General features: G+C 59.1%; 10 protein-coding genes across 10 annotated transcripts; 3 read left to right on the top strand and 7 right to left on the bottom strand.

The window, feature by feature from the left end:
* Positions 1-712: 712 nt before the first annotated feature.
* On the bottom strand, positions 713-2783 carry C8Q71DRAFT_705673 (kinase-like domain-containing protein; the record flags this gene model as incomplete). Its single annotated transcript, XM_047920454.1, has 7 exons — positions 713-1363; positions 1423-1650; positions 1703-1771; positions 1827-1994; positions 2058-2321; positions 2384-2521; positions 2589-2783. 7 exons carry the CDS (start codon positions 2781-2783, stop codon positions 713-715), a joined length of 1713 nt encoding a protein of 570 aa, XP_047780669.1.
* Positions 2784-3742: 959 nt separating this feature from the next.
* On the top strand, positions 3743-4512 carry C8Q71DRAFT_722848 (uncharacterized protein; the record flags this gene model as incomplete). Its single annotated transcript, XM_047921544.1, has 4 exons — positions 3743-3803; positions 3848-3899; positions 3957-4238; positions 4266-4512. 4 exons carry the CDS (start codon positions 3743-3745, stop codon positions 4510-4512), a joined length of 642 nt encoding a protein of 213 aa, XP_047780668.1.
* Positions 4266-6368, top strand: C8Q71DRAFT_847412 (sorbose reductase sou1). The gene is made up of 7 exons (XM_047926659.1): positions 4266-4920; positions 4979-5223; positions 5285-5413; positions 5473-5598; positions 5652-5779; positions 5841-5990; positions 6053-6368. The coding sequence occupies exons 1-7, from the start codon at positions 4719-4721 to the stop codon at positions 6084-6086; spliced, it is 1014 nt and encodes a 337-aa protein (XP_047780667.1). The 5' UTR covers positions 4266-4718; the 3' UTR covers positions 6087-6368.
* Positions 6369-6434: 66 nt separating this feature from the next.
* Positions 6435-7577, top strand: C8Q71DRAFT_545045 (inorganic phosphate transporter). Its single transcript, XM_047919254.1, has 6 exons — positions 6435-6744; positions 6799-6835; positions 6888-6907; positions 6971-7095; positions 7156-7295; positions 7356-7577. The coding sequence occupies exons 1-6, from the start codon at positions 6514-6516 to the stop codon at positions 7427-7429; spliced, it is 627 nt and encodes a 208-aa protein (XP_047780666.1). The 5' UTR covers positions 6435-6513; the 3' UTR covers positions 7430-7577.
* A 307-nt stretch (positions 7578-7884) lies between these two features.
* C8Q71DRAFT_705257 (hsp10-like protein) lies at positions 7885-8321 on the bottom strand (the record flags this gene model as incomplete). Its single annotated transcript, XM_047920435.1, has 3 exons — positions 7885-7935; positions 7986-8171; positions 8235-8321. Coding segments are annotated over 3 exons (324 nt in total), but the record flags the coding sequence as incomplete, so codon positions are not given.
* Positions 8322-8546: 225 nt separating this feature from the next.
* Positions 8547-12642, bottom strand: C8Q71DRAFT_752761 (uncharacterized protein). Its single transcript, XM_047923399.1, has 4 exons — positions 12424-12642; positions 10900-11477; positions 9437-10847; positions 8547-9376 (listed from the first exon to the last, which is right to left on the bottom strand). Exons 1-4 carry the CDS (start codon positions 12500-12502, stop codon positions 8883-8885), a joined length of 2562 nt encoding a protein of 853 aa, XP_047780664.1. The 5' UTR covers positions 12503-12642; the 3' UTR covers positions 8547-8882.
* A 639-nt stretch (positions 12643-13281) lies between these two features.
* Positions 13282-13760, bottom strand: C8Q71DRAFT_856675 (uncharacterized protein; the record flags this gene model as incomplete). The annotated part of the gene is made up of 2 exons (XM_047927331.1): positions 13282-13649; positions 13715-13760. 2 exons carry the CDS (start codon positions 13758-13760, stop codon positions 13282-13284), a joined length of 414 nt encoding a protein of 137 aa, XP_047780663.1.
* Positions 13761-14214: 454 nt separating this feature from the next.
* Positions 14215-16136, bottom strand: C8Q71DRAFT_545008 (uncharacterized protein). Its single transcript, XM_047919253.1, has 5 exons — positions 15925-16136; positions 15628-15804; positions 15257-15500; positions 14821-15199; positions 14215-14757 (listed from the first exon to the last, which is right to left on the bottom strand). The coding sequence occupies exons 2-5, from the start codon at positions 15787-15789 to the stop codon at positions 14259-14261; spliced, it is 1284 nt and encodes a 427-aa protein (XP_047780662.1). The 5' UTR covers positions 15790-15804; positions 15925-16136; the 3' UTR covers positions 14215-14258.
* Positions 16137-16280: 144 nt separating this feature from the next.
* C8Q71DRAFT_544982 (uncharacterized protein) lies at positions 16281-17394 on the bottom strand. The gene is made up of 3 exons (XM_047919252.1): positions 17166-17394; positions 16542-17113; positions 16281-16484 (listed from the first exon to the last, which is right to left on the bottom strand). The coding sequence occupies exons 1-2, from the start codon at positions 17229-17231 to the stop codon at positions 16595-16597; spliced, it is 585 nt and encodes a 194-aa protein (XP_047780661.1). The 5' UTR covers positions 17232-17394; the 3' UTR covers positions 16281-16484; positions 16542-16594.
* An 18-nt stretch (positions 17395-17412) lies between these two features.
* On the bottom strand, positions 17413-18542 carry C8Q71DRAFT_752753 (uncharacterized protein). Its single transcript, XM_047923398.1, has one exon. The coding sequence runs from the start codon at positions 18511-18513 to the stop codon at positions 17851-17853; it is 663 nt and encodes a 220-aa protein (XP_047780660.1). The 5' UTR covers positions 18514-18542; the 3' UTR covers positions 17413-17850.
* Positions 18543-18846: the final 304 nt, after the last annotated feature.

The raw sequence follows: 18846 nt of genomic DNA, 5'->3' as shown, positions 1-18846 counted from the left end.
AGTGCTCTGCATATGAAGCTATCCGGTGAAAATTCAGACATTGACTGCATATGTTGAGTTCTGAGATATCAGACCACTTCTGGAGTCTAGCGGCTGCAAATGGTATCAGCGAGTCGGCAAGTCGCGCCTGCGTGTCCTTGCTAAGACACGTGTCTGAGTGTTGTCTAGAGGGTAGCCGTAGGGAACCCATGACGGGGGCGGTTCAGAATGAGAGCTACAGCCTGCAGAGCCGTCGCATACTAGGAAAAGCGGTGTATGCTTGATTTGCACTATGGGTCGCATGAGCTAGGTGAGATACGGCCCAGATACGGCAAGCACAGCCATTGTGCGAGCGTGCTCACCGATTTGACGTCAACAAGCTACCAGCCGCCACCCACGTAGGCCCAATCGTGGACCCAGCTGTTGTTCCGATTTCCCGAGAGTTCACGCTGGATTTCGAGCCTATGGAGGGATTGCTTAGATGGTCCCTGTTCATGCATCATTCCAGCGAATGTCTGTTTGACTTCGGCCTCTGGCGCAGAGTAGCCGCGGCGAGCATATAGGCGATCGTTCGTCACATGCATAGGCAGCGAGGTGCTGCCCCAGGTTAGCTGAGGCGTCGGGCAATCGCTCGATGTCGATTGTCTGTGGAAACCGGTGGACAGTGTGGTAATGCTATGGCGATAGTCAGCATCAACATGCACTGGGGACAAAGGCGAATGTTCAATGCCGCTTACCTGACAGGAGACCTGACGAATGGAATCGGGGCGCTGGCGTCGGTGACGAGCAGCGGGGAGAGTTGGCCTGCGCCTGCCTTCACCGTATCCGTCGACTCGGCACTTACGCCCACGAGCGTGCGCTCTGAGCCTTCCGCCCGCAGACGCGCCCGCGTGGATAGGTGGGGTGTGTCAGCTTCTGCCATCGATGGTGCACGCGAAAAGACGGCAGAGACCATCTCTTGCGCGACCGTAGCGGAGGCTAGTCCTCCCTTGCTGGGTACGATGCCCAGTGGAGTCAAGGTACGCGAGCTCGCAAGCGAGCTGGGCTTGCGAAGAGGACGCAGAGTCGCACCACGTTCGCTGGTCCGCATGCGCGAAAGAAGGGAGGCGCGCCCATGTGCACGGTGTGGCTCGTCCGAACGCTCAGTGCGCTGCTGTAGCTGCATCAACTGGTGTGCGGCCTTCAGTTCATGGAGAATGGTGTCAGCCGTTGGCCGCATGTGACGATCGGGGACCCAGCAGCGTTGAATCAGGTCCCAGACGAGGTCCGAGAGCCCGAGAGCCATCGCATGCGTGGGCCGCCCAGGGCGGACGCCTAAGAGGATCTTCCATTGCGCGGTTGCGTCGTAGCGGTACTCCTCGTATGGCGTATGCCCCGAGAATGTCTGTCGGATTACATATCGAGACATCCCATAAGACGGCAGTGAAGCACACGATTACGCACCTCCCACATGACCATGCCGAAGGAATAGACATCGGTCTCGAGCGACGCAACCGCATGCTCGAGGCCGAAGGTTTCTGGATCGAGTATCTCTGGAGCGGTCCAGCGGAGGGTGCCGACAGCGTTGGGGCTGGGAGTAATGGACATGATAGTGTCTGGGTCATGGATGACAGCAGAGAGGCCGAAGTCACCAATGCAGGCTTGACGCTCATCGTTGATCAAGATGTTGGCCTGAAAGCGCCATTAGATGAGAAAGGGAAAGAAAGAGACTGCAGCGACGAACGCATCTGAGATCGCCGTGTACCATACTTTCTGAGTGCAGATATGCGAGCCCCTCAGCCACGTCGATGAGCTGTATAACAATGGATTTCAACGAAACTGTCAACATCGGACACGAGATAACGCACGAGTCGCAAGCGGTCCTCGTCTGGGTACTGCTTGAGGTAGCCAGAGATGTTGCCATACTCCATCCAGACGCTGACGAGGCAGACAGGGAAGAGCGTCATGTCTGCGCCCAGCAAAGGCACTATGTTCTTGTGACGAAGCCTGAGCCAGAGGATAGCCTCCTGGCAGAACTTCTATGACCGCAGGGATGAGCAGAGGACCAAGAAGAGACGGAAAGTGCGTACCTTCCGAACGCGTTGCAGCTTGTCTTTCGCATACACGCGGAAGACCTTGAGCGCGACAGTGGTCGATCGGCCGTCCGCATAGTGGGTGGCGTGCCAGACATCGGAGTAGCCCCCGCAGTCGACGGCACTGTCGCCGAGGAGGGTAAGGCGACCGGCGGGAACAATGCACGCGCCGGGCAGCCATTCGTACTTGGCGCAAATCCGCCGGAGCGCGTCCGACACGCGGTTGGCGAGGCGCGGTGCGATCGACAGCCGTATATGGTTGTCCAGCACCTTTCGAGGCGTGTAGATGTCAGTGGAAGTGTATGGCCGGCATCAAAAACGAACGAGGGTACCTCGTAGAGCAGATCAATGACCGCGAAGACGTCTTCTCGCGCCAACTCGAGTAGCATCTTGACGGAGTTTTTGGTGGAGACGACGTCGATGACCGCGTTCACGGTCTCAATCATGTCGGGGCGCCATTCGGGCTCGCGCTCCTGCGGTTCCAAGCCGTATCAGTGCATATACGAGCGGCGCTACAAGGTTTCCGCGTACACAGACAGGCAGGAAGGGGCACGCCCGGTACAGTGTGACGAGTCCAGCCTCGATTTCCTTCCATCGGACGAGGCTTGAGATGACATCCCAAGACCCAAGGGCGTCCAGGTACGCATGCAGAGAGTCGGCCCACTCGCGTGCGGCCGGAGAGGACGGACCTGGGTCTGCGAATGGGCACCGCGACGCAAGAGTCACTAGCATCCTGGCCGACTCCTGCAGAGAATGACGTCAGCACGTTACACAGTCCAATGAAGAGCTCGAGGATCGACCTGATAGAGGGCCATCCTGTCGACTGCCGCGGAGGCATTCCTGCAATGAAAGGATAAACAAACATGCTCGGTCCCTGCAGTTTGGAGCGACGCACGACGGGGGCGACATTGCAGTCGTCGCTTCGCTAATCCGTGATCGCTGATTGGAGCGAGCAACGTTAACGCAGCGCCCTAGCCTGTACAGTCTGAGTGGAGAGACTTGAAGGCGAGGCGCACTTTCAAGCGGGGGACGAGGGGGGTCTCGAGGTAAGATAACAGGTCCGGACTCGATACAACGGACGTATAAGTACGCACCCGTGGTGACTCCATCATCATGTCCTGCCCCGCCCGCTGCCGGGAACCCGCGCTGTCCATGTCGACGGCGTCGGATCACCCAGCAGGCCCCCAAAGGCAACAGTTATAAGCAGGGCCAGTAAGATCCGGGCCAGTAATTATCGCCACTGATAAGTATGCACCGCCTGCCACTGGCGGCGAAGCTTAGCTTGTATGGTACGTACCTGACCACTGGAGTGAACGCATACCTCGTGTTTTGTGACCACATCTTGGGCTGGGCGGATGTCGTCGGCCTACGAGCGGCCGCAGCATTATACATCAGGCCTTTGTAACTTACATATGTGTCTCAGAACATGGCTGCGCTGCCATCTCGAGCGCATTTCGCCAGTGGTTGCTGCGTCTCCTGGGCGCAAACCAAGCAAGCGCAAACGCTCTCTGGTAGCGCCAAGCCTCTGATTGGAGTGTATAGACCGCGCCCGTTCTACGACCTCCATTGCACCTACACTGGTGGGGACTTCTAGAATTCCCGCATCTAATGGAGGTTAGCAGTTGACAGTACCTTGACAACATAACACTCGTGAAGAGAAAGCGTCGGATGCACAGTAGCCAGATGCCCGCATGCATAGCCAAGTCGAGGGGCCTGGTGAACTTGAACGTCCGCTACCTGTTGGCAGCGGAGGTTCGTCTTGACCTGCACGGGTGTATTCATGATGTCGATGGCAGGCCTTGGTCAGCGGCTCGCACCCCACAACCACAGAGTATTACGAGTGGCAAGGTGAGGTTTCACATGCATTGAGTAATAAATTAAATGTTGTGGTTGCATAGTATAAAGCACTCCGGAGTCTAGACCTAGACCGGTAGTCGCTCGACACCACACAGAACGAACGCTTGAACCTCCTACTTACGAAACCAGATCCTTGGAGCCGAGGATAAAGACACTCAGCACGGTCCGGAAACAAGGAACGCCGCAGCTGCAGGCGGTGACCTCGACGACGGCAAACACGGTGCTCCATGTGTCATCGCCCGAGGGTACCTGTGACGATCATGGGTCGTGCCGAGGTGGACTAGTGGACTCTGGCTGCGGCGGCCGGGGGAGAGGAAGAGACCAAACCAAGTGATGGATGGCGGACGCGACGCGCAGGCTGCAGCCCGAGGTCACGGTGGGGCTCGGACGCGTGTGCCGGGGCCTCCCGCCACAAGCGCGTCGCGCTCAGCCACCGGCCTTCTCCACCAAACCACTCAATCCTGTCGTTCTCGGATGCGACAATAACGCGACATACAGCAACAGCAAAACTCTGGTGGAAGATATGAACAGAGTACTTAGACACCCGCTGTTCGGCAGCGGACCAGTGTGCAGGCGAGGCGATGCTCTCATGACCGTCAGCTGAGCCCTGTACACCCTCCACCTGACGGTCCGCCCATCGTCATAAATCATTTTCTAGCAGGCCTCCTATACCGCACCGTCTCCACAACCCGAATATAAAGCGCCCTGCTCGCTGTCCAAACCAACAGTCTCCGCAAAGTCCGAACTCTGATTCAGACAGGCTATCCGACGGTCCTAGTTTACTGTAACCATCTTCGACGTCCACTCGTCATGCAGCACGCCCGTATCGCACGCTCCGCTCTCCGCTCTGGGAGATACGTCTCTGCTGCTCCGCGATATGCGGCCTTCTCGACTGCGCGCGTCGCCCACGCCGAGTCCCCCTCGAGTACCTCCGCCCAGAAGAAGAAGAGCGTCCTCCCGCCGTACGCACCCGTCGGTGTAGCCGCAGCACTCGATGCCTCTCCCTCTTCCCGTGAGCAAACCTTACCTTCCACCCAGATACACCCGCTGACTACATATCCAATATGCAGCTGCGAAGCCCACGCTCTTTGAGAAGGAGCTCTCCCTCTCCGACCGTGTCGCCCTCGTCTCCGGGGCGAACCGCGGGCTCGGGCTCGAAATGGCCATGGCCCTCATCGAGGCGGGCGCGCGGGCGGTGTACTGTGCAGACCTCCCGAAGACGCCGGGCGATGAGTGGCAGAAGGTCAAGCAGTACCTCGACCGGATGGAGGGTAAGGGGCGGCTCGAGTACATCAGCGCGGACGTCCGAGACCAGGTGCGCCCCCCTCTGACCAGAGTGCGAATATGGGCCTGAACGGCTCTCCTTCCGTGTGTAGGAGACGATGTGGAAGCTGGGTGAGATGATCGGCGACAAGGAGGGCCGTATGGACGTTTGTGTCGCTGCTGCGGGCATCCTGAGGCCCGACCAGGACTGCCTGGAGTACGATGCAAAGACCTTCCAGGAGGTATGTTCAGCCCATCCTGGCGTGTCTTCGCCTGTCGATAACATTTGCGGGACTCGTAGGTCATGGACGTAAACGTCAACGGCGTGCTCCACACCGCGCAGGCTGCAGGCCGCCAGATGAGGCGCTTCGGGAACGGCGGGAGCATCATCCTCATCGCGAGCATGAGCGGCAGCATCACCAACATCGTACGTCCTCTCTGTCGGTTTGATGGCCTCTGCCGACTCACCGCGCCGCGCAGGGCCAAAAATGGGTGTCGTACAACACCTCCAAGTCCGCTGTGAAGCAGATGGGCCGCAGCATGGCGTGCGAGCTCGCCGCACAGGGCATCCGTGTCAACACCCTCAGTCCGGGCTACATCTACACCACGTAAGCCTCCTCTCCCCTTGGGTCATTTCAGCTCTGGAGTCCCCGCTGACTTCTTCGCTAGGCTGACTGCTCTCTTCACCGACTCGCAGCCGGGTCTGCTCGAGAAGTGGTCAAGCCAGAACCCGACCGGACGGCTCGGCCGCCCCGACGAGCTGCGCGGTGTCATCGCTTGGCTCGCGAGCGACGCGAGCACCTACTGCACGGGCAGCGAGTACGTCGTCGTGGTTCCTGTCTGTGTGCCATGGAATTTTACTGATCATGTGCGCCATCTAGCATTATCGTCGACGGCGGACACCGCGCTTGGTAGTCACGCGATAGCGTCTGACATGGGTTGTAGTTTGCGTTTTGTTGCGTCGTCTGCGTGTATTATAGTCTCCGTGCTGTGTATGTATCAATACGATCATTGTCGAACTACACCGGGACCTCTGCCGGGCCTTCCGAACACGTACTACACGCTGACGGCTTCCTACTGTGCACTAAGTCATTCCTTCGAGCGTATGCTGCGTGAGTACGTCGCCAACGCCTAGCGATGGGTCACCCAGTGAACGCGACTGAGGAGGATGGGTCAAGGGGAAGGACAGGACCTGCCTGATCGGGCGAGGACGTGCCACGTTGCGGAGAGAATTTGGGACAAGCGCCAGTGATCCTCCCCAGCCCGCCCACCCCGCCGCCAGCCATCCTCCTCAGCCTCCCTCTCCCCGCCCACCCCACGCCCACTCGCCTGCCCGCCCAGCATGAACGCTGCCGCCTCCAACCTCGTCATCTCCCTCGTCGCCATGCAGGGTGCGTCCCCCACTGCGCCCGTCTGGCAGGGACAATGTATGCTGACCGGCCGCGCACGCGCCCACCGCACAGTCGCGCGGAAGATGGACTTTGACGACCCGCAGGTGTTGGTGAGCGTGCGCATCGCGTATGTGACCGTGCAGGCGGTCATTCTGGCAGCGTACTACTATGTGTCATACAAAGTGCGTCTGCCCCTTTGTTTTGTTTCGCCTGACTGACGTGGCCCGGGCCTGCAGGTTAAGCAGAAGAACGACCTCACGGTTCTCAAGTATGGTGCGTGCAACGTTCACTACTATGCCGGGAAGTGCTAACAGTGGCCTCGTAGTTGAGCCCGCAAATCCAATGGTACGCATCCGCCGCACGTCCGGATCCCCACCCTGAGCCTCACGTACCCATCCCCGTGCACAGAGCGGTGATCAGGGCAACCTCGTAACGACAACCATCAAGGACTACGACCTCGCAGAGACCTCCAAGCTCATCCGTTCCGTCTACATGGGTCTCGCCATGATGTCCTTCATGCACCTATACATGAAGTGCGTTCCCCTCGCTGCATCGAACTCTGCCCGCACTGACATACACACCGCGCTGCACAGGTACACCCAGCCACTCTTCATCCAGGCGCTGATGGGCCTCAAGAACCTCTACGACGCCAAGCCTGTCGCGATCCACGTCCTCGGCAAGCCAGCGGAGGGCGACCTCAAGCGGCCCTTCAAGGCCGGCGGCTTCATGGGTGGTGCGTCATCCATCCCACCATTCGTTGGCTGAGCATAGGTGCTGAGGGTCCGTTTGACAGCTGCGGCGGAACCGAAGACGGACAAGGCGGCGATCGACGAGGCAGAGAAGCGCGTCGCGAAGAAGGACGAGTAGAGTGCGTTTCGAGTGCTCTCGGGTCCCTTGGGTTGGCCCCCTTCTGTGTAAAAGTCGCTCACTGTCTGGGCTGGGTGTGTTGCTATTGGGTACACGTATGTAATGCAATATAGAGTGCGGCGAACGATCGGGGTCCACACTTGCACTTCTACATGTGCCGTTGCTATCCGCCTACTGCAGCCAAGCGACCTCGCATGAAGCGTACCATTTTGCTGATTTATAATGAGTAAACATGGAAGCACTGAGTGGGGAGATGTGTGTGATTGCAGCGACGAGTAACACAATGCGCAGAAAACATGCTGGATGAATTAGCCATAGCACCAAAACATATGATAGCAAACTTTTGTCAGGCCCTACACCCAGACCTCAGCCGACATAGGTCCTCTGACCGAGTCACGACCTCCCCGCATCCAACAGCACCCCGCACCATCTTCCTGTGCCTACGACGGCGACACTCACTCCTGGATCTTCGCGAGGATCTCCGAGTCCCGGAAGAGGAAGAATTCCTACTCACGCATCAGCCCCGCCGCACATCGACGCGCAGATGGACACTTACCTCCTCGCCAACCTTTATCGAGTTGCCGCCCCAGCCAGGGAGGAGGACGCGGTCACCGGCCTTGACCGCCGTAGGAATAATCTTGCCCTCCTTGTTCGTTGCGCCGGGGCCAACCGCGATGACGGTCGCCTCGGGGAGGGGGTTGCTCGTCGCAGACGCCGGCAGGAAGATGCCTGTCGCGGTTTTCTGTGCGCGCCGTCGTCAGCCTGCACGCTCTGCTGATGAGATACAGGTGGAAAGGTAGCGTACCGTCTCGGGCTTGAACCTCTGGACGAGGACACGGTCAAGGAGAGGCACGACGGCCTTGATGGACTTGAATGTCGCCTGGGCAGCCTGCAGCGCGGTGGTCAGCACGGCGGGGACGGCGGCGGGGATGCGGCGGGGACTGTACCATTTGTGACAGAGGACAGAGGACTCGGCGAAGAGGACGCTGGCGGATGTGTGGCAAGCGCCCAACGCATGCGTCACAATTTCTGCCCCCTTGTTTGGCCGCGCCAAACAACGTCGGTCGGTCGGCTCAGAACACTCCAGAACACACCGTCGCCATTCCACACAACCCCCGCCGCGGTAGGTGAAACACAGGTCTAATAGAAATAAATGTATTGCGTTGCGGTAGATTGTATGTGTGTAGAACTACAGTGCGGAGGAAACAGGACAGAGATCACGATGCGGGACAGACGGGTATGTACTACATTCCACCAGCAGCAGTGGCAACAAGAAAAGGAAAAGGATCATCGACCATTGCCAAAGAATGTTATAGCGCAGTACTAGCGCGAATCGCGATATGTGTGTAGTCCATTGCGAGGGTGTCTGGCATTCCAGATGGTCGACAGGCGTGAACGGGCAAGACGTCCCATTGCGGGAGGGCGACCAGGGGGGTGTCAATGCGAAGAGCGATTAGCCCAACATCATGTCGTCCGGGTTCCCGTCTCCGCGCGTCGGGTTCGCTCCCTCAGGAGAGTCATCCCCAGGGGTGACGACCGTGACGCCGTCGCGGATCCCGACGTCGATGGCAGGGGCCCCAGGACGCACGATGGTCGGGCCCATCCTGCCATTTATCATCTGCCCCCTCATCTGCTCCCTCCGCTCCTGGCGAAGTGCCTCCACTGCCATTGTCCGCGCATGTCGCTCGCGCTCGCGTTCTGCCCGGCGCTCGTTGCGCGCGGCCTGCGATGCCCCGTCTGCAGTCACTGTGCCGGTTGACGTGCTCTGGGCTGTCCGTGAGCTCTCGGCGTGCTCGGCGTCCTCCTCTGGGTCCTTCGCGCTGCACCAGAAGCGGTGGCCCTCGGACCACGCGAGACTCTGGCACTCCTTCCCGCAATACTTCGCTTTTCTGCATCTTCTGCACTTGGCGAACTCGCGCGGGAACGACTCCCATCTACCACAGAGCACTATGGAACAATGTGATCAGACTCGAGTACGACATAGCGATGCAAGTCAAATCTACTCACTGTTGGCACATTGCCTGATTCCACCTCGACTGTCGTCCTTCCTGCAAGCGTTCCGCATGATGACACCCGCCCAGTACTGGATCTCTGGGGGCAAAGACGGCGGAGGGTTCGGGCTCTCGAGATCCGCCGAGCTATGGCGGAACGTGAACCTCTCCACGAGCGCGAACACGTTCGTCATCCTCTGCGGCGTCGAGCTCACCGGCACAGGAGCCGGCGGCTCAGGGCCCGCCTTCTCCTTGCCGCGCCCAGTGACGGTGTTGTACGCCCTGATGAACGAGTTCGGCTCCTTCGAGGGGCCAATGGGGCCGAAGCCGCCCGCGCCGACGCCCGCCTTGTTGCTCGGGCCCGCCGCGGACGACTGCGCGAACCGGCCGTCGCCTACAGGAAGCTGCGCCGTCGCGGGGTGGAACGTCGAGCGGGGCTTGTAGAACGCCTGCCGCACGTGCGGGTACTTGCTGAGGAACGCGAGGAGCTGCAGGCTGAGGAGCACGTCGTCGTCGCGGTACGGGCCCTCCGACTCGCGCACGTGGTGGTGGTGGTGATGGTGCCCGTGCGCGCCGCCAGCTGCGCCTGCAGCGGGATTTGCGCCTGGGCCACCGGTGTTCGTCCCACGACTGACGTGCGTGCGGCCGGCGCGAGTCGTCGCTGGGTCAGCAGTGGTGACTCTTACGTTGGCGTTCGGGACGGCGGGGACGTTGATTGGGATGTTGTGCGGGAGAGCGGTTGGGGGCGCCCTCGGTGTTCGCTCTCCAGGTATGGGCGGATCGGGGCCCATTCTTGCAGGCGGGCCATCGATCGCGCCAGGTGCACCGGGTGGTGCGCCCATCGCGAAGTCGTCATTCGTCTCGAGTGACACCAGCCCGTCCTCGACACCTACACCCTCGACACCATTTTCCCCCTGATCGTTGATTACTATATGGACGTCGTTGTCCATTTCCAGAGAACCTGCGGTTGCGGGATTGCCAGCATCCGACACGATGCCCACCGTGCGACGCGTATGCACGGTCGGCGCGCGAATCGTGCCCCCAGTCGGCCCGCGCCGCTCGGGAGGTGGCGTACCCGACGTCGACGCCTCGTCGCCCTGGACACTTTCACGGTCCATGTCGACATCCCCGTCGTCTTCCGTCTCGGTCTCTGGTCTGGAGTTGTCCGCCGAAGTTGAGGTCGACGGGCCAGCAGATTCAGGAGGAGGATCGCGCCGCCGATATACCCGGCGGTGTGTGTGAGTGGCCCCAGGGGGACCTGCTGGTTGCTGATCCCATGTCGGGCGGCCGATGACGGTGCCACTGCGCTCACGACTGGGAATGATCACTGCCCCTGTCGGTGTGTCGGTGCCACCAGGTGTGGTGTTTGATGATGAGTCCCCCGGGGTGTCGTTCCGTGACATTTGCTCTGTCTCCATGGGTTCATCCTGGCGACACGGTTCGCATCAGCGGCAACGGCCCAGTGCGCACGACACTCACCTCTGGCGGTAACGGGGCCAGACGTCGAGTGGGCTCGATGACTTGCTGTTGCAGTGCTCGCGCCAGTTGGTCCGCCTGTTCCCGTTGACGTGCCTCCATCTGGGCCTGCCGTCTCGCGAGCCGTTGCTCCTTCGTCTCCCTCGGCATTCCGCTTGCGCTCACGCTCGGACCCACGGCAAACCCCCGTCCCGCCAGCCATGCTTCCAGGATGCATCCTACCACGTCAAGCGTACCTGCTTGTACAACCCGACTTCGAATCAATTCGCTGCCACGCACACCGATGTTGACAATACACTGGAAGGCGAGCGTGAATCGATATTGCGCTTGCCTGTCGAATGTTTTGGGGTTCAGCGTAGGCACGAGCTTCGGTGGGTGTGCGGAGGGAGGTGATAGGCCATAGAAGAGCATGGGGTTTTCGGAGGGCGGAGGGCACATGCAGAAGTCATGGAGGATGCGGACGAGGCGCTCGATGCCGCCGTCCATGATGATCGTCTCGCGGATGCGAGGTGACGTCGAGGTGAGGTAGGTTAGGTGCGTTAGGGAGTTGAACAAGGGGAGGGGAGAGTTCGTGTCGAGAGCTAAGGAGGAAACATCAGCCATTGCATCGGGTCATACTGGGAAGATAGATGTCCTCGGCGAATCCCTCCTCAAATAAACAGCACACCGAACCAGGCTGTCCGCCGTAAACAAACTTAGGCAGGGTACGAGAACGAACCTAGGCGTAACTCAACCAATAGCAAGCCATCGTGATCTGCCAACATGCTCCGGAACATGGGGTGTCCTTTCTGACGGTGCCCGGGTGGTGGCACCTCGATTAAGGATCGCGTCTATTGTCAACTGACGAGGTAACACCGGAACGCCACTGCACATCATGAGACGGCAGTCCGGGTTGTGAGATGCCACAGATGACAACAGGAATGCCCATCCCGTTGCCCAAGTGGGGCCGAGATGCAAAGTCGAGCCAACCAGAGTCAGAGCTTGGGCATGCTGCATACGCGTGCCAACCACAGCCAGTAATCGTGTTGTCGGTGGGGAAATACCACGCAGACGGCGACAGACGCGGAGTATGATGGCGACGGGAAGACAAGAGGGCTCCAGTGGGAATGACCACGTATGTTGACGGTCCAGCCTTCCCCTTGCTTACGAGCAGTGGCATCGAGGTGTGGCGGTGCGCATAAGACGCCATTGAATGTCAGCCGATGGCCTTGAGAGGTCGGACGCAGCAGACAGAGACTTGGGACGCGGCGCGGCCATGGGAATACGAACCATCACAGAACCGACTGGGGTGGGAGGCGCATCTTCGGAGGGGGCGCGCGCCCTCGGGTGAGCCATTCACGAACGGGATAGCGAAGGCACGGTACGTCTCACCATTGCGGCCGTATGCAGCGCGGCTCGTAGCCCCGGATGCGTCGCGCTCTGGCGAACCCCCAGCCCAGCCTGCTCGCCTGCCTTCCAGCATTCGCGAGTTGCACAACCCAAGCCAGAACGATTCGCCGAGGACAGTTGGCAAGACGTGGTACTCACCTCGTCTGTCATAAAGCTGGGAGGTAATGCAGACACAGGCCCGGTTCTGGGCTGGCAACGCGAAGTTGGATTCCCGCATGAGGCCAAGGAGAGTGGGCGCGTAGGGATGGGGTCGGTGTCGCTGTCTGTGTTGCTGGAGACGATGGGTGCGGTGAGGAAGGGGTGGTGGAGGGTGGCTGGGAGGCCGTGGACGTTGAGCAGTGCGATGTTGAGGTCGTCTGCCGGTCGGGCGGTGCGATCTGACTGATGATTATGTGGCCCTGTTTGCCAGTGGCTGCCCAGGCACCGGCCCGCCTGCTTCCCTTTTTGGGCGCAGTCAGCCTCCGGAGCGCGCCCTCGATGACTAAGCCCCGCTACTTACAGTAACTTTCTTACTTACTCACCGCCTTCCGTACAATCGCCGAGGGAACGAGCACGGCGAGCGGGCAGCAGGACAACATCCCTGGTTACCGCATCACAGACACTGTCTGCGGTGGCTCTTCTTCCTGTTCATCTGCCCATTCAGACTGATGTGGAACTCCCGATAAGTATCTCTTGGGCCATCCTCTGCTAGGTAAGCCGCAGTACCTCCGATACACCGCAATGCTACTGCCAGACACAAGTCAGACTGCTTGTAGAACACCGAGGTCGGTCATCCGACTCGGGCTTCGGAGCACTTGCGTGAGCTCCGGCAAGCCCTCTGACTGCCCGAGCCTTGCACAGCGCGAGACGCTATGTCAGCAAAAGCGATTATAAGGACCCGGTCACGTCCCCGGACGTCTGTCGTTCGCACATCGTGTATGGCAGTGTTTCTGCTGTGCCTTGTATACGTAGTACAATCATCACTGTCCATCGTCCGTCTCGAATACAATCACGTCCCTACGCGCCAATGTCCGCGTCGTTTCCTCCGGCCGCACCACTCTCGAAATGCTTCCCTCTCGAATCCGCATACCTCGAGGCTAGCATCTCTGTCGCCTCGCCCCTGCTATCTGGGTTCTGTCCGTACGGGTTCAGTCCCGCGGAGCCGTTTCCCCGGTCGAAGTCTCGCTCGGCCTCGTGCGTGAAGTCTTTTCGAGACGCCTCGTCCCGTCCCTGCTTCGCATCGTCGATTTCTTGGCCAATCGGCCCGCCACTGAGTGACTGATCGACTAGACCGGTCTCCGACTCATTGTTCACGAGATCTTGTCGGCCCCTCTGTACAGGATCAGAGAACGTGTTTGCAGAGCCGTACCCGCCTGTTGAGGTCGCTGTACGAACAACGTTAACTATCTCAGCCATTATACCCAGTTGTGACATTAGTCAGGGTACTCACAGTCTCCCGGAGGAGGGTAGTTGCTGGTTTCGTACGCGTCGGACATTATCGATATGTTTTGCAGGTCTCTTCGAGAGGTTATGGAGGAGAGTGCCGAAGAGGGCGACTCGGAGGGCATTAAGTGCAGTCGGTTGGTGCTCGTGACGTCACTTGGATCCACAAACGGTAAGCCACCTGCCATATCGGTCGCTCCCATTCATCGTCACTGTAGATTATTGAGTGCATGCATATACCGCCTGGCCCGCATTAATTGGTCGAGTTATCAGATATATGAAATGGCAGTACACGACAACGCGTGTTTTTGCTAGCAGCGTATCACAGTACACGACAGGACAGGTTACAGCTACCAGAGACCATGAGGGTCGACGAGATCCAGATACACAAATACAGAGTACAAACAACAACGAAACATCACCTTACTTACCTATAAGTATCATCAGCGCATCAGCGCAATAGTACATAGCAATTACAACGATATCGGCACAGAGCAACAGCAAGCATAGAAGCAAAGCACACGACGAGATGCGTACGGCGCGCCTTCCCATTACATGGGCATCGAGAGGCCGGGCAACAGCTGCCACATCATTGGCTCATCCGACGCCCAGGAATCCACTGGCTCGATCCAAGGGGTCTGGAGATGGTAGCGGCGTCGCGCAGGGGCGGGGGCCTGATTTTCGGTATCCACCTCGGACGGAATCTCGGGGTAGTCGTTAGGTTCCCCGACCCTCGCCTCGGTCACCTCCACAGAACTGACCACAGCGTCCTCGCGCTCGCCTCCGTGGGGAGCGACCTCCTGACCGACGAGGGACTCCTGCGACGCCGCCCGGGAGAGCTGGAACCGGAGGCGGCTAGGCTGCCTCAGGCTTTTAGACTCCATTATCCTGCGGTGGAACCTTCTCGCACTCGTTGCCTCCTTCCCGCCGATCTGAGCAATCGGTACGAGCACGACGTACGGGGGCTTCGAGAGCATACGGGGCCTCGCCCACCGCACTGGCGGAGCCGGGCGGAAGGAAGGCTTTGTAAGGTCCGTGTTGCCGCGCGAGCTGCATCGCCGAGGGCACACCCATGAGCAAACATGATCGAAGGAAAAATCGGGGGATGCGTACTTTTCGGAGGAGACCAAATCGCTGAGCTCGTCCCATAGGAGCAGACTCTCTGGGAGGTCCGTGAGCGCGGGGAACCTCCCTTGGGGCAGTGTGCCCCGAGTCTCGTCGTCGTCATCCGACAATTCGAACCACTTTCGTATTTCCTCTTCTATGCTGTCCTCTTCGGACCATCCCCGGACTTGCATTCCTCTTTCTTCGTCGTCATCGAAGATACTATCGATTTCATCCTTCTCTTCTTCCTCCAGGTCCTCTTCACTTTCGCACCCCGCCGAAACATCGAGGAAGCTGAAGTTGCGGTGGAGAGAAACGCCGGCATACGCCGCAGCCATTACCGGCGACGAGGATGGGGTTAAAGCACCGTCAATGACGCACGAAGGCCCTGCTTCCGCCATGAGCCTGCAAGTCCTACTACCGTGACGCCAGAGACTCGACTTACAAGACAAGGGCCGATCCTCATCAGCCGTTACTCCTCCATTAACTTCTTCATCATCGTCGAGGACGATTTCCGGTATATCATTCATTGACGGCACCACAACGGCTGGCGCTTCGCCCCGGACGTCGTCGACGCCGACGAGATAGACGTTGTCGACGTCCGCGTGGTTCTCGACCAGTGAACGCGTGAGCGGGGCACGACCGTCCAGGTCAGCGCGGTTGGTTTCCTTCTCATCCATCGTAGAGGGCTTGAGAAGCGACAAGCACGTCGTCAGCATTCATTCAAGACATACACAAGCATAACAGCGAGCAGACGGCTCTGTACGTGCCCGCGAGGACAAAGGGAACATAGCACGAAGCGAAACGCGCACTCACATCGTTGGCTGCGGCTGCCAGTCCGCCGTCGACGCCGGCGACGTCGACGACGTAGACGAAGCTGTCGACCGTAGCTTCCTTTTCCTTCACCAACTTCTCCTCGGTCTGAACACCGACCTGCGGAACAGTGTCCTCCTTGGTTTCGAACAGATGACCGACCATAGTCGACAGGACGAGCTGCCAGCATGGCGTCAGCAATCAATGAAGCCACAGACAGTATCACGTCGACGAGGGGAAAGCCCTGCATGCCCCGCGACGACGAGAGCGAATAAGAAAGGGAGTCAAACAGACACTCACAGGTCTTTTATAGCCTAGCGGCAGGACAAAGCAAGGGGCAAATCGGGGGTATGCGGAGAGGGGAGGGGCACGGGAATGAAGGTCAGAACAAAGGGCGACGGTCCGGATTGCGTCGTTCGCGACTGTGGCTTTAAACTTGTTAAACAGCGCGTCACGTGGTTTGTCCAACCCGCACGCACCCCGCTCTCTCACTTACCGCCACACATCCCGGGCACTGTTCCCCAGTCGCATGGCTGGAAGGGGTGTGCGTTGTCTGGGAAAGGTTATCTGAGCCTGCCGAACCGATGAACGGTGAGTGCGGGACGCTCACCTTGGCTAACCCTCTGGATTGTGGTTCCGCGCCCTCAGAAATTGGGGACGACGCGCGACAGGGTTCGTCCCTCGTCTTTTCACACAGATCAGAGCAGTCCGTGTTTCGTGCACTTCATGTAGACCATGGAATGGAGATTGGATTCCTTACATGGCACGCTTGAACGGCCGCAGCGACGATGTACATTGGACCCGACAACGGCACACGTTCTCGCCAGCTAGTGTCTTGCTCTTGATGGCCCTCGCCGCTTCTAGAGAATCTGCGTCAACGTCCATGTCTCAAGGGCTATGCCAGTCATTTGGCATACCTTGGGTGGCTGATGCGACTCTTCTGCGTTTATAGCCGTAGCGCTGCGCTTCTTCACTCGCTTCGTACCCTCGTTCTGCAAGACAATGCACATCCACTCTTATCGTCTATGCCAATGGTACGCACCTCATGCGAGGACGCAGCCTTCGCATCGCTATGTGCCGGGCCGTCGCGCATAGGAACGTGGTCTTCCGACGTTGTACCACCCTGAGTCCACAGGAGTTCCTGGGACGACCACGGCACATCGTGAAGCAACTTCACTGGTGCATATATCCTTCCTCTGGGAGCAATCCCAACACCATACACCCTCTTGAGCTCCTCGAGCGACACCGGTCTAGGCAGCTTCCGCACGCTCAAAACCCGATACGCGAAGTCGCACCTCTCCATATCCGGGTGTCTCTCGTTGAACTTCTTGTTGCCTATGCCATCCTCGGGGAGCGGCGGGTCGCCTGGCAGACGTGTCCGCGCCGGGTCGATCTCGCACACGTACGAGATGTGACTGAGGGGTGCTTTCAGGTAGAACCAGACTCGCTTGACGGAGGCGTTGAGCCTGTACCGTCGAAATTCATACGTCTAAGAGGGTGTTTCACTGAGTTCTTTTCCGACTCTAGACGGGAACACTGACTTTTTCGCGTTGCACGATTTGCTGCATGCATTCGTCCGTCATCGGGAGGATAACGTCCGTTTTCATGGCTTCCGCAGCGGCACGGAGCGTCGACCGGCTCGAAGCTCAGGCCCGATGGGACACTGATTCTGGGTATGCGACGAGTGTTCACACAAATTATGCAGGCATTCTCAACGACGAAGCGGACTTGAGGGTAGGCGCCAACATATCCGACAGTGGCGCGGACCACCTGTGTGCACCGCCAGCCTCTGCCAGCGCAGTTGACCACCATCACCTCAGATACCACCTCAACCCGGTCAGTCCTCTTGGCCGCCCAAGCTCACTGCAAGACGCTCGCTTTACTCAATCATGGTTATACAAGCTCAAATTCGACACCCCTTGCCAGCCCTTGCCCGACACGGCGCAGCCCGACATCGCAACTTGGACCGGACTCGAGCGACGGGCGTGCAAGTCAGTCCAGTCCTGCGCTCTAAAGTGCGATAATTCAGGAACAGAGACGAGGTGAGCAACGCGAACCCGAGGGAGAAGGGCGCTACAAGGGCTGAGAAAGCGAGCACGAAGGCTCGAAAGGTCGAAGGTATGTTCTTCCTGACACGCCTCTTACGCGACCATGGCAGTACCCGCGCGAGCAGACGTATCGACGAACCAAGTAGTCGATGTTTCCACTCGCCTGCGTGGCCGCTCATCATCTGTATGCACCCACCCGCTGGCACGTGTACCGACTCGCCCGCCCACTGGCCTGTTGCACCAAGCCGCTTGCTCGCCAACTTGTCAAGCAGTTGAATTCCCGCCAGGACATTCCCGCCTGCCTTTTTGCCTGTCTGCCCAGCAGCCTCCTGATTCGCGTGTCTACCCACTTCGCCTGTCTGCGCATCTGCCCGCCGGAACGAGTAACTCGCCTGCACACCCACTCGCTTACCCGGCTGCCTGCTTGCCCCGTGCGTGACCCGCACAATTCGTCTGACGAGAGCACGCTCGCCTTCACGCAGGTGCACTTTCTTGAGGTCGCGTACACACTGCCCGAGCCCAACACGGGCAACGAAGACCCATTCCCGCCCCCGCAGAACGTGAATGACGCGGACGACGATGCGGGAGGATTTACATACGCCCCCGCCGTATCGCGCCTCCGTAAGGTGCTAGCTTCACTGACGCCTCTTGGATAACACAGTATGGCGATGAATCCGCCGCCATCATATCGTTCAATATCCCCGCCCCGCTGTGTACGCTGGTCGAGGATTACACAGTACCTGGATGCCCGCTCTGGCTGTTTGGTCGAGTCGAGTCGCTTTTGTCGTGTGTATCTGCGTGTGTTAGATGTCGCCTGAATACTATTGAGTTTATTGAACATCCGAACAGTCAATCCCAAGTACAAGGCCAGCACGCATACGCAACAGGGTGTCCGTGAAGCCCTCACGCGAGCGTGCTTCGCGTTTATTATTTACTTTGGGCGACACAGTGTGATCATTCCTACAATCTCTGGCCTGTGAACTGCTGGAACATGTGCGCATCGTGCTCCTTCGCTGTCCATATCAATCCTTACGCTCTGCCAGCCGCATTCGTCTTCCAGTACGGATACCGCGCCTGGCCCTCAGGCCTCAGGCCGCACCGGGAAACAGTTATCCTCCTGTCCGTCCAAGAGGTCTTCTTTAAGGTCTGCCTAGGGGAGACTAGGAAACAGTAG

This window comes from Rhodofomes roseus (assembly GCF_022264815.1).
Source record: "Rhodofomes roseus strain CIRM-BRFM 1785 chromosome Unknown C8Q71scaffold_7, whole genome shotgun sequence".
Lineage (NCBI taxonomy): Eukaryota > Fungi > Basidiomycota > Agaricomycetes > Polyporales > Fomitopsidaceae > Rhodofomes > Rhodofomes roseus.
This window is presented reverse-complemented; position numbering and strand designations above follow the sequence as displayed.

Excerpts from the sequence above, each read along its gene's own strand:
- C8Q71DRAFT_752753 (XM_047923398.1), bottom strand. The coding sequence starts at position 18,513 with ATGTTCAATAAACTCAATAGTATTCAGGCGACATCTAACACACGCAGA.
- C8Q71DRAFT_752761 (XM_047923399.1), bottom strand. The coding sequence starts at position 12,502 with ATGCGGGAATCCAACTTCGCGTTGCCAGCCCAGAACCGGGCCTGTGTC. Across the intron at positions 11,478-12,423 it reads CCAGCTTTATGACAGACGAG|CTCTCGACACGAACTCTCCC; the intron begins GTGAGTACCACG and ends TTTCCTCCTTAG. Across the intron at positions 9,377-9,436 it reads AATCAGGCAATGTGCCAACA|TGCTCTGTGGTAGATGGGAG; the intron begins GTGAGTAGATTT and ends ATTGTTCCATAG.
- C8Q71DRAFT_545045 (XM_047919254.1), top strand. The coding sequence starts at position 6,514 with ATGAACGCTGCCGCCTCCAACCTCGTCATCTCCCTCGTCGCCATGCAG. Across the intron at positions 6,745-6,798 it reads ACTACTATGTGTCATACAAA|GTTAAGCAGAAGAACGACCT; the intron begins GTGCGTCTGCCC and ends CCGGGCCTGCAG. Across the intron at positions 6,836-6,887 it reads CCTCACGGTTCTCAAGTATG|TTGAGCCCGCAAATCCAATG; the intron begins GTGCGTGCAACG and ends GTGGCCTCGTAG.
- C8Q71DRAFT_544982 (XM_047919252.1), bottom strand. The coding sequence starts at position 17,231 with ATGAAAACGGACGTTATCCTCCCGATGACGGACGAATGCATGCAGCAA. Across the intron at positions 17,114-17,165 it reads AAATCGTGCAACGCGAAAAA|ACGTATGAATTTCGACGGTA; the intron begins GTCAGTGTTCCC and ends ACACCCTCTTAG.
- C8Q71DRAFT_545008 (XM_047919253.1), bottom strand. The coding sequence starts at position 15,789 with ATGGTCGGTCATCTGTTCGAAACCAAGGAGGACACTGTTCCGCAGGTC. Across the intron at positions 15,501-15,627 it reads TGGCAGCCGCAGCCAACGAT|CCCTCTACGATGGATGAGAA; the intron begins GTGAGTGCGCGT and ends TCGCTTCTCAAG. Across the intron at positions 14,758-14,820 it reads GATTTGGTCTCCTCCGAAAA|CTCGCGCGGCAACACGGACC; the intron begins GTACGCATCCCC and ends TCGGCGATGCAG.
- C8Q71DRAFT_847412 (XM_047926659.1), top strand. The coding sequence starts at position 4,719 with ATGCAGCACGCCCGTATCGCACGCTCCGCTCTCCGCTCTGGGAGATAC. Across the intron at positions 4,921-4,978 it reads CGATGCCTCTCCCTCTTCCC|CTGCGAAGCCCACGCTCTTT; the intron begins GTGAGCAAACCT and ends TCCAATATGCAG. Across the intron at positions 5,780-5,840 it reads CCGGGCTACATCTACACCAC|GCTGACTGCTCTCTTCACCG; the intron begins GTAAGCCTCCTC and ends CTTCTTCGCTAG.